This window comes from Ixodes scapularis, unplaced genomic scaffold (genome assembly GCF_016920785.2).
Source record: "Ixodes scapularis isolate PalLabHiFi unplaced genomic scaffold, ASM1692078v2 PGA_scaffold1__304_contigs__length_218370807, whole genome shotgun sequence".
Taxonomy (NCBI): domain Eukaryota; kingdom Metazoa; phylum Arthropoda; class Arachnida; order Ixodida; family Ixodidae; genus Ixodes; species Ixodes scapularis.
The window spans coordinates 181,414,181-181,426,842 of NW_024609846.1; the positions used below are offsets into that span (position 1 = coordinate 181,414,181).

Genomic DNA, 12,662 nt, shown 5'->3' on the forward strand with positions numbered 1-12,662 from the left:
ATGTTCCATTGGCAAGAGTGGTTTGGCGATTTGTACCGTTCACACGCTTCACACCCACAAACGTAGGCTCCGACATCTTTGCATAGTGCACCTAGTAGCCTGAGCGTACTCGTTCAATACTTTTGTCATATTCGGGTGGCCACTGTCGTCATGACAAAAGCAGGTTATTGTTGAGTGCAGTACAAAGCAAATTAAGAGCTGTTCTTTCTCACGGCCTCCATTTGTTACGTGGATTAATACAGAGTATAAAAACTTTAAGGGGTCGTGAACTCGTTTCTGGTTGAGTGTCGGGCTGGTTCTCCAGCTTCTCTAGAATTTGGTGGCAGTACTCGTCAGTTTGCTGCATGTGAACAAGCTCCAAATCCTGCAATTTCAACACGAGACATGCCTGTTGGGGAACATGGTAGCGAGGCAAATTTTCAGCAACATTTTCCCTCCCTGGTCTGTGGATGGCAGTGAAGTAGAAGGCTGCCAACTCAACGGCATAGCGTGCAAACTTGCAGTTCCACTTGGCTTCAGTCACGGCGCATGCTGCTGTAAAATTGTTCATTTTGAGCACAAACGTGTGACCACGTAGTTACAGACAAAATTTCTCGGTGACAGCCCAATGCACTGCAGTACATTCGAGTGTGGTACCTACTCTCTGTGTCTTTGAGGGACCCACTTGCATATTCAATGGCGTTTCTTTTGTCTTTTGGGTGTTGAAAGATGCAGGCTTTAAGACTTTCACGTGATGTATCCATCTCAAAATATGTTTGATATTCTTGCTTGAAAAAGGAAGAGGACTGGCAGGAAATTGGTCTTGGTTTCGAGTGACATGAAACATTCTTACTGCACCTTGTTAAAGATTAAAAAAATTGCAAGGATGAGCATTTCTCTCTTTTTATGCGTGGCAGCATGTGGAAATATCAGAATTTCTGTCATTTCTCAGTTGGACACCACGGAGTACTCACTCTCAAGACCTGTCTAACTTTTTTAAAACCTTAACAAAAGACAGGAGTTCTTAAAACTGGATATCTAGGAAGTATATATCTTTAGGAAGAATTAGAAAAGGATTAGAAAGAGCACCTTTATCATCACTACTTACAAAGGATTTTCCCAGTTCTAACTTGGTACATTTAGTATACTGACAGAGCCTTCCATTTTCCAGAGGACCATAGAACAAGTAATGCTCAATTTGGAAAGTGTGGAATGCTACCTGCTTTCTATAATCACCATTGGAGGAACTGATGGGCAACATCAAGTACTTGGAGCGTGTTTGCCTATGACTCAAAAATCAGGGTGCAATAGTGCCATGTTCAAGGACTTTCCGCAGCAGCCGGAGTCTGGTGCATTTTGACACCACCCACTAAAATGACGTGGTCGGAAATGGTACAAGAACAATAGTCTTATAAAAAAAAAACAAGAAGGGAGAAGGAAAAGAAAGACTGAGACAGTTCATGCAACTGTGCAGAGTGACACAACACTCAACAAAAGGGAAAACTCCATGCAAGACACTAAACAATTAATGCTACCGGATGAAAATCACTTCCATCAATGCAGAAAAGTTATCTGAAGACCCTTCTGGACAAATTAATTAAAAGATCAGCGACACAGGAAGTCATGACCGGACGTTTAAGGTAAGTCAGAAAGTCTGAATAAAAGATTAAGGCGGAGGAAGAACCACTGGACTAAAGATGGCCTTGCTCGATAAGAAAGTGACTGGTCTGTTTCATGTATGATAATAGAGGATTATTAGCATCACTGGGTAAACACAGGTCAGCTTATGAAAAGAGCCTGTTGGATGATTGAAGCACAATGAACTTCCAACCCCTATGGCTAACATGGATACAGTTGATTCACCAACAGTGGTATCAGGCACATTGAATTCAGCCGTCGAGCAATCAGCTACTACTACGACTATGACTACAGTATGGTTCATCAAAATCCTTTCAGACCACACAAAGCAGTTGACCCTTTAACTTTTGTCTGAGCAGGAATGAATGTTGTAGGGTTGGCTGTGTCTCAAGATGACCACAATGAGAAAAAGGGATGATTCAGTTGGAGCTCATGAATGAATTGATTCGATCCTGCATGCACTTGAGGAAAGGCTATCTTATTGTGGCTATCAAAACAGACATAAACTATTCGTACAAAGCCACTGGGGTCTGTATCCAGTCCTCCACGATTTATAGTTTTCACAGTCTCATAATTTTTCATAGAAATAAGACTGGATAATACAAGCCCTCCTGGCACACACCTACCCAATTAATTTGCCACTTTGGTTTTTCTAGTTCCCTCTTTAACTGGAATGTAGCACAAATTGGCACCCTTAGAATATTGTACAATTTTTCTAACCAGCAACATAAAAAAAAAGTTTTTTGTTTGTTGCTGCACTTATTTTATGCATTTACCGTAAAATCCAGTAAGAATGCCATCCAAAATGAAGAGATAACTCTCTTCATTTTGGGCTCCCTTTGAAGATGCGACAGAAAAACTCTACAAAAAATTAGTAATAAACACTGGCGCACCTGCTACGCACCCTGTGACACGGGACCTGATAACGCAGGTTGCGGACGGCAAATTTGCATTTCAAGGTTTGTAAACGCGAGGGAATTTGTTTCCGTGGCTTCTGCTTGTTTGGTGAGTGCATGTAAGAGACTTAATTCTAGTACTCTCGGAGTTTTAGGAGCCTCTCGTGGCAACTGGAGTTAATCGTGAGAGGAGGTTTAGAGAGTCCTTTACTCCATTAATTGATCTCTGTCCGAAGTTCTGATGTCATACGCCCGCTGTGCTATCCCTCGGTACATTAGGAATCGCCCCATGATGTTGCAAGTCGATGTGGGGGACCACATACGCATCGTCTAGAACCGCAGGCGCCGACAGTAGCCTGCGGACTACGCTCCTTTTCATTTTAAGTCCGACCACAGCCAAAGCTATTATTCAATGTAACCAATTCGAGCAGTGAAAAAAAAGTGCATTGTCACAATGCAAGTGGTTTTTGTAGGTCTGCAATCACCGACTAAAGCAATCACGCACAATGAAGGTGCCGTGCTCCTGCGCTCTTTTCTTGCATACTAATTGCTTCAGCCATTGATAGCAAACCAACGAAGAAAATGAGTGCCATGGTTATGCGCTTTTTCACTTTTTACACTGTTTGAATGGCTCCATTAGATCATAGTATTGACTGAGAAAGGATTTAAGTACAGTAATCCCTCGTTATAAACAATTCCTTTTTACAATTATCGTTTTTATCCAAGTTCGACATGGTCCCGACCGAAAAACACGCATTTTGAATGGGATCATTCGAGGCGTATCGGCAGCCAACCACGCTTATTACGAAGGTCGAGGTACCGAAGGCCCGCGAGCCAACACGGAGGTGCACAGAGACCCTTGCGTTTCCTTCCCCCTTCTCCACCGAGGCAAGCGGCAAACTTGAAAAATGGCAAACAAGAAAATGGAGCAAATGGGTGATGGAGGGCAGAGCACCGCTCCCGATGCCAACAGACCGACGCAGGCAGGGAGCAGCGAGAGCAGCGTTGTTGGAATTGTTAAAATTTTTGTTAGAATTGGAAGCCCGGAACAGATTATTCCTTCGGAAGCCCCAGACGTGCGCGCCTCCGGTGTACCACCGGTTAGATCTGCGAGGTAGAGAAAAGTGGCTGGCTGGGCCCGAAATTGCCGCTGAATTCAACGTTCCGGCATCGGCTGTTTGACATTGTCCACCATTTTGCAGAACAAGCAAGGCATACTGGACGGGTTTGAGAAGCTTCTCATGCAAGAGAAAGCGTGCCTGCAACCTGAAGATGAAAGATCGCCAACTGCTTCGTGCACATTGGTTTTTCTCTCGCAAGCACGCTTGCCGAGCCGGTGCACAATTCCCAGAGCTGCAACAATCTCTACAGGAGCATGTGAAAACGTCTTGGTGAAGCTACCGAGTAACTTTGATTCGTTTACGCTGGCCGATGCGGATGTTCCCACTGTTGCTCCTGTCACAGATGCTGCAATCGAGGACCTTGCATGCAGCCAGGGTAAACACGAAGCGACGTCAAAAAGGCACCTCGGGAAACGCCGACGACTGCAGAGATGCGAAACATCCTACGGCTCCTTCGAAACAAAGTGGAGTGTAGCAGCGGTGACAGTGTTTTTGTGATGCCTGGAGCAGTTCAAGGACTGAAGCCCGGATAAAATTCTCGACAAACTCCACTTAACTATAATTTAACTCGGTAAAGCTGCCGCAAAATAATCATAACCGAGGTTTGTTTGATTAAATATACAGTAAGAGTGTTCCGCGGTGTTCCTGTTCACCTTTAAGGCTGCTGGCGCTGTTTTTTTGGCTCTACTGCTTTTATCAAATTACCGCTCATATTGACTTTTCTTGCTGTCCCACCAACTTTGTTATAAAGAGGGATTATTAAATTATGATGGACCAAGTATCACCCGCCGCCGACGGTCGTCTGCAGACTAAGTATGCTGGACTATGTACAACACGCCGGCAACAGTCACCTGCAGACAAAGTATGATGGACTAAGTATGAATCACCACCTACAAGCGCATCTGAGCTACCGTATTTGCAAATTTTTTTTATAAAACGTGAGTTTTTTTTTTGAGATTACGTGCTCCAAAACGCACCTCGCGTTATATTCGGAATCGAGTTCAGCCACGAGGTGCGCGAGTCTGGAGAAAGCCAGAGGAGAAAGCCATTCCTCTGGTTCAATGGAAAATATCCGGTGGGAAAAGAAGTGGGTGTGTGGAAGGGAATTTATTAGCTGCTGGGCCACGTGAAGGGGCGAATAGAAAACATAAATCTTTTTTATCGTTTTTGTGTTTGTACAACGCGTGCACGCCGCAAAACCTCAGCGCGCGCGCTCCATGCGGGCACTGGCCAATTCGAGCCAAGCCAAGCCGGGCCAAGTCAAGTCAACACAAGCCAAGCCAAGACCACCAACCGCGTTCACGACGCAATTCGCGTCTCCACCTCGACGCTCGCCCTCCCGCGGCGGAAACAGGAAGCACTCTAGTGAGGGTCCCCGATTCTCCTGCTCAGCAGGCATGGCGGAACTGCTCGCGATCATGGCTTGCGAAATGTCGTTTCCGAATGCAAACAACACTCTTCACAGTCCCAACGTAGTGCTGCGGCCGGTATGGGATTGTACCTTACTGGAGAGTTTCAGTATTGCGCACAGAAGCAAACGCAAGCGGTGTGCGTTTGCGTTAGAGTTGCGTGCCCCACGTTGTGCGTGCGCATCATCGCCATGCGCCATCCACGACGCACATGCAGTGTGGAACACGCAAAGCTAACACAAACACACAAGGCTTGAGTTCACTCGTATATGCAATATTAAAACTCTACTGTTTCACCAACTTCCAACGCCAACGGAACGTGCTGCAGTGAGCAGACGTGCAAGCAGGTAGGCGTTCCTTCGAACTGGAAAGGTTGAGATCGGCAAAACGACAGCGAGCAAATACAAAAGTAAATAAATGTTATGAAAAAACTAATAATTAAAAAATGATTTTCTTTTTTGTTTTGTTTTTTTGCGGGGGGGGGGGGGGGGGGGGGCATTTGGTTTGGAAGTATATTGGCGGCGACTCTGGACGTTTTGCCGATTGTCAAAAGTCTTGACTTTGATAGCACCCAATATACTTTATCCACAATTAATGTAATTTTACATGGATTTCTCACATTAGCTAAAATGTTTTCATTGATTTTAGACTATTTTTTATTTTATTGGTAATTAAAATGCAGCAATTGGAACCAGTGATGATAATTAGCACAGTTTTTATTGTCATATTTCTTTGCACATTTAAAATTAGATCATAAGCAACAAATCATATTAGAGCTTAAAGAATTACTTATTCAAATGTGAATTTTAATATTATTATTATTAATACAAATCGCGGCAATGTATGCCTCCAATTAACGCCAAGATCACGAGAATACACTATTTAACCATAATAGTCTTTCCTTCTCTTTTCTTTTCAGCATATGAAAAACTCTGACATAGTTATCAAGATAGACAAACAGTTAAACGCTGGATGTAATATGAAGTCCTACGCGTCACGCAGTGCTATAAAAACACACACACACACTTCAGCTGTCTGACTCAGATTCCGTCTTCGGGTTGCAGTGAGAGCAGCGTTTATAAGTTTATGCGTTTCGTGGACATATTGTAAAAATTTTAATTATTCTCTTATTCTTGTGCTGGGATAATTGTCATTATTTCCCATGACGATTATCTGAACGAAAAAAAGGCAGCGAGAAAGCACAGATATCAGCACAGATTTTTTCAACAACTACAAATATCAGCCTGGATGGAACAGTATGTCACAAAATGAAGTTCCGCGAACAACTTTTCTAAGTAAATAATTACGATGCGAGACACATCATGAGTCATGAAAGAATTCGAAATTAAGACCTATATTGAGAAATTAAATTCAAAATAGAGGTAAGTTTCGGTTTTGCTCCAGAATTAAAACGCGCATCCTTCCGTAAATAATACGCTAAACACCGTTCTTGTTTTCAGGTTAAATAGGTGACCTGCGCTCATAAAACATTAGCTTCCTCGTATTACTAGAAATAATTTATGTCGCTCAGTGAAGCCAGCACACTAGACAGGCTCAACGGCGGCACGCATCTCTGACCCTCACTAAACCCGCCATCTTGGAAAATGAGTGGCGCCACCTATAGTTAGTTGGAGTCGCGAATACGCAATCGTGCAACACGAGGCATTTGTTTATGCAGAGGGACCAGAACAACAAGTGTGATTGTGTATCGGATTCAGCAGTCTTTTTCTTCTGCTGCGCATTGTTTAGTTTCTGCTCCAGAGTGATCTGGTGTTTGTGTGTTGGTGCTTCTGCTTCGTGCCTTGTTTGGATTGTAGGCTGCGGAGGAGCTCGCACCGAAGAAAAGAACTACCAGACAAGCAGGTGCCGTGCTGCTGCTTATCTGCGTAGTCGCCAAGTGGATTGTAATTCGAAGGACCTGAACAGCGAGGATGAGTGCAGTCAAAACATAAACTGATATTTCTTCTATTTCCATTGACTTTTCACTTCTGCTATGCTTCCGAGTGCGAGAAATTGACGCGGCCTCGGTTCGCGTTATAATAGTAATAATATTGTTTTTTTCTTTTTGAGGGCAACAAAACCTGCCCTCGCGTTATATTCGTGCAAATACGGTAAGTACGCTGGATTAAGCATGACTTGCAACCGACAGTCTTCTGCGGACTAATTATAACTCACCTCCGACGGTCACTCGCAGAATAAGTACCCTGGACTAAGTATGAGCCACCGCCAACAGTCGCCTGCGGACTAAAGATGCCGGACTAAGTGTGACTTATTACCAACAGCCATCTGTGGACGAAGTATTCTCGGCTAGTAAGTATGACTTGCCGTCGACGGTCTCCTGCACACTAACTATGCTGGACTAAGTGGAACTCAGCGGTGATGATAGACTGCGGATTAAGTATGCTGGACTAAGTATAATCCGCCTCCAATGGTCACCTGCACACCAAGTATGCTGAACCAAATAGGCTGAAATAAGTACACTATCACTCGTCGCGGACAGTTGCGTGATACCGCAGGCAACCATCGGCGGAAAGTCATACTTAGTCCATTTCCTTGCGCTCTCCTTCATCTCCTACTTGTTGCATTGAACAAAGATGTCAGACTTCGGATCACATGGTCGTGGTTTTAATTCCCACTGAGCACTGTGGTGAATCTCTCCTGTTTTGATTGTTTGTCCCTAGTTATGATTATGTATGAACTATATGACTAATTATGCCTTGTGCATGCTTTGTATGCACACGCGTGTAACACTTTTTCGTCACACTCAACTGTTACACTGTTTCATGAAATCCAGCCCATAAACACATTCTGTGTTAATGTCTGTCGTTCACTAATCAACACTGGAGATGCCTTAAAGGAACCATGCAACATTTGCATAGATGCTCACATTGGTGCTCTGCATTCCTCAAAAGGAACAATGAAAATTATTCTCTCTGGAATCTGATGGCATTAACTATACACTGAGTATGTACATGTGAAAAGAAAATGAACAGACTTGCTATACAGACATTGAAGGTGACATACTAGCCGAGAGGGTGCAAGAGGGCGTGACGGCCAATGATGATAGCTACGACAAACCCCCTCAGATCTCCCCGCATCCCCCTGTAGCTTTCTTGGGTGCAAAGACAGCAAGCCTGAAGTGCTGCACTTACTGTAAAATCCCATAATGGCGCCAACCCCCCGGGTGGCCATCCCATTTATTTTGGTTAGATATTTGTAACGTAAAAATTCAGAAACATTGCTCGCACCCACGGTTGTCGATGTCCGACGCGATGTCCGACAGGAATTACACGAACCACACGGTCCGCGGTACCGGTACGTGTGACAAGCGAATTCGCAGCAGTTCCCGCATTTTTGCCTGCTATCTGCACGCACATTATGGGTTCCAGTGACATGCAAGTTTGCAACGAATTCTCGCGTTTTTTTTTTTCACGATTCGCAAGCACAGTGTCGGTTCTCGTGGCACGCCAGTTTGTAGCCGGTTTCTGCATGTTTATCGCCCGTGGAACATGAACCTGCGGTATCTACAGTCTGCACTATCAATTCCCGTGTGACGTGGTTTGTAGCGGGTGCCCCTTCATTTATCGTTCATTTTTGACAAGGTTTTGCTGTCTCATCCCCAAAGATAGCCCACCTCATGTCTTTCACCATTTATCTCTTCATTCTGGGTGGATGCCCTTACGAGATAGTATGGTAGATGGCTTTCTCACAAATATAGTAACTTTGAGTCACATTTGCAAGAACTACAGAATGAGGTAAATTCAAATACTATAAGATTACATAATGATATTGTCTCATGTTTCCATTGAAATGTTTAAAGCTCATGCAGCAAAGTTTACCATATGATTTTCACCATTTCATAATTTTTTTAAATAATTTGAAAACCTGCCTAACATAAATATATTTCGTGGACCGACAGACTTCAAATTAGTAAGGTTCCACTGTGCTTCAGGTTGCTTCATTATGTGCAATATGCATCATTTGACAGTTCTCTCTACCGACACAAACAAAAAGAATGCAGTTAAATGCTTACAATGTGCTCTAGAAAGCAGCTCCAACAACACACAGAAACGAATGGTCGAATGAATTGGCCCCTCACCTGGAGGCACCAAAGGGAGCTGACCAGAAAGATCACTGGTCTGAGTCTCCACTGAGCTGGAAGATGGAAGGCAGGTCTCGATGCCAATGGTGACGGTGGCGTGGCGGCAGCTCGAGGAAGATGAAGACCCACTGTCACGCTTTCCGCGCTTGCGCAGCGCCTGCAGCTCTTTCTCCGTCTTTTTGTGCTTCTCCTTCAGGTAGGCAACTTCATGCTAAGGCCACAGAAGAAAACCCGGGTTCAGAAAGACTTCTTTGGGGGCTGCAAGAGTCTCTGAGGAGTGAGCTCGGCTCCAACCAATGACAAGGTATTGAAACAGAAACTGACTTTTTTATTGTATGCGTGAAAAGATGGTATTTTTATAAAAGGACCATGAAGACAACATTAAACTCATTTTAGAAAAGATTGTTTTCCAACTCTGTAGGGACCTAGCAACGTGCTCAATCTTTTTATACAATTTTACAAGGCTTATTATTTTGTGTAAAACAAATCGATAAAACTGAAACTGACGTTCTGCTTTCCACCATACAACCTATCCTGAAAAGGAGGTGACGTCAACTATGAACTAACGGTTTCGGTACAATTTAGAGGTTATGAGCGTGGCCGGTGCAGTCAGCTGCAGCAGCGCATTGTGGTTTAAGAGCGTTGTACCATATGGCAACTGTAAGTAACCAATCGGACATTCGTGCTCCGTATGCTGCTTGTCAAGCTACTCTTTGAATTGGTTGCCACGCTTCACATGAAGCACAGATGCCCCAGTGACTCGTGGCCATTTGTCGACGCAACGCAGTCAAACACACTCAAATGCAACTGTGTGTACGGATCCTATTTACCGTCGACATCGTCCATTTCCGATGAGCGGCACTATCGCATTATGAAGAACAATAATTGTTGTGTGTCACTGTTACGTACCAAGTGAGACAGAACACCATGAGAGGCTTAACGCAGATACCATTAGCTTTACTGACCCAAGACACGACACAAGTGTACGGTCCTGCTCGAGGAGGCTCAGAGTAAAAGTGACGGAGTCTTGGGCTCGCGCAGGGGCGTTCATCTATGTCTTCGTTCCCGCATATTCGCACACAACACTTCAGTACATCACAAGCGCAGAAAGCTCTCGTTGGATGAGAGGCTAGATGGATGTACAGGAAAGACCGTGGCAGCGTGTTAGACGAGGCCTGACAGGAGCGTTTTGACCTACTAGACCCGGAGGAGTACCGGAAACTGCAGCGTGTCAGCCTGGAACATTTCCTGTAGCTCCCTTTATTCGTGGAACCAAAAGTCGTACGACATAATAAACTAAATATAATGATGTGTCCTTTTTGTTTTTCTCATCAAAAAAAAAAAATCTTATGTTGCTGGCACACTAAACACTTTTTAAGTCAATCCCCGCCCCATATTTGCGAGTGAAAGGTACTAGACAATTACAGTCGGCACGTCTGCAGACTGAAATATTACTTTATGCCTAACGCAGTAAACCTTCCTGAAAAAAATTCATGATTTTCATTGTGATTGAATTTAGAAAAAAAAAAATTATTTTAGCAGCTCACGATTGAAAACGAAAACGAGCAGACTCCGTCCACTTCAACCAATCGTCTGATGAGCCTCCATTGATATCACGCTCTACATCGCTGAAAAGCTGGCTTTTCTCTCAGTCCCTGTCCCAGCGTGATTATTGCTGGATGATAAACTAAACTGTGCAGCGTGCGCAAGCGCAACTTCGGACTAAAACTTCGTCAACATTACGTGGAACACACGTGACACCATTTCCATCGTTAAACTGAACTTTCAAATCGTGTTCAGTGTTCCTTTCATCAAAGAATGATTCTTTGATTAGAGTATATCGGGTAAGCCTTTATGAGTCACCACACATAGACACACCAGATCTCAAAATAAAGTTACAGCCAGGACACTGTCTCAAGGAGGAAAGGGATATATTTCTTGGCACCCTCTGATTGCACAGTTTTACCTGGTGGCCAAGATTACAGAAGGCTCATTAAAAATGAAGCTGCAATTAACACTCTACTCGTTACGTGCCATTTTGGCAACAAGAGTTGTTTCACTTGGCTTGTTCGTGTAAAACTCCCTCCTCTTTCTACATTTGTATATCTTTGAATTTGCCTCTGGCTACGTTTCTCAATGCAGAGCGCAAGTTTGTCTGCTCCTTTTGCAAGGGTTGCAGTGACGTCAGAATGCTGAGCTCTGATTTGCTCTGATTGAAAGATAGTGGGTAGACCTCAAGGCAGCTTGCTTTGAAGTCTACCCACTATCCTTCATTCACAGCCAATCAAAGCTCGGCATTCTGACGTCACCACAACCCCCAAAAAAGAAGCAGACAAACTTGCGCTCTGCATACTGTCACAGAAATGGAGACACGGCAGTTTCAGGTAATCTTTCGAGTTCATTCAGGGGGCGTCACAATTCTATACATGCGCAGCACAGTGTCGCATCTGACACGACAAAGGTGATGATACATTAGGCCTCCCGGACAGCCACACAGTGGCTGCCTTTCTGTCTGTCTCCACTTCCCTGTTTTTCGGTCCCCCTGCACCATCTTTGCACCTAATTCGTATGTTACCAATACGGATCCGTGTTTCCAAGGTTTATTTTCTTTCGAATTCGGGGGCGTTTTTTTCCGTGATAATTTTCGCAAACAGATTCTGCATTTTTCGGCGTCGATCTTTGGTGCCGGACGAACGGCTTTTGTCGGGGCTTTATATTAAAGAAGGTAGGACACTGGCATGGGATTCCTCGACCTCCAGGAAATATATGCGTGACTCTGAAACTTGAAGAATGGTTTTGTACCGACAAGAGAGGAAGACGAGATAAGGTGCGCGATTCTGCAGAAAGAACAGCCTTGTGGACGGTTCATCGGGGACAATGTTTTGGGTCAACATGAAATAAAGCTTTAGATGAAGATCCTTTTCTCATGATAAGGGGTAGAACAAACCAACCTGGTTTTGGGGCCATTTTTGAAGCAGCTTATGAGCAGAAAATCTACAGTTTGGAGCAGCTTAGGAGCAGAAAATCCTGCATTTGGAGTACTATTTTGGAGCACCTTAGGAGTTGTGACATCATTTTAAGAAAGCATCTTAGCCAGTTGTACCACGAGTTACAATTCAAGCGAACTAAGGTTGTGCTACAAGTGTTGGAGAGTATTGAATATATCGAGAAACTGTTCCAAAATGCGTCTTTTGTGCATTGGAACGCATGGAGCGGCATGCCAATCAATGGGCGACATAGGTGATGTTCAGGGAGTGCACGATGATGGGGCATGACAATCGCACGCAGGTCGGTGGTTAAGGTTGGGGGGAAACAAAAGCATCTGGACGGATTTCAAGGGTAACAAATGCACATAGTATACAAAGAGCACACAAACTTGCACACCACATAGAACTTTACTGTGAAATATATAAAATTGCACACACAAATATATTTATTTTCAGACAAAAATATGCATTAAAAATGAAGGTGCACGACTCCCCAATATAAATGTTACCATACATCGTACATGTGCAAC

General features: G+C 44.0%; 1 protein-coding gene across 1 annotated transcript in view; it reads right to left on the minus strand.

The window, feature by feature from the left end:
• Positions 1-208: 208 nt before the first annotated feature.
• Positions 209-12,662, minus strand: part of LOC8030143 (transmembrane protein 266) — a 55,343-nt gene continuing 42,889 nt past the window's right edge. Inside the window, exons 8-10 of the mRNA XM_042290414.1 lie at positions 9,167-9,356; positions 6,875-6,925; positions 209-534 (exon numbers count right to left, since the gene is read on the minus strand). Coding sequence (XP_042146348.1) covers positions 209-534; positions 6,875-6,925; positions 9,167-9,356 — 567 coding nt within the window. The remainder of the gene's footprint in view (positions 535-6,874; positions 6,926-9,166; positions 9,357-12,662) is intronic.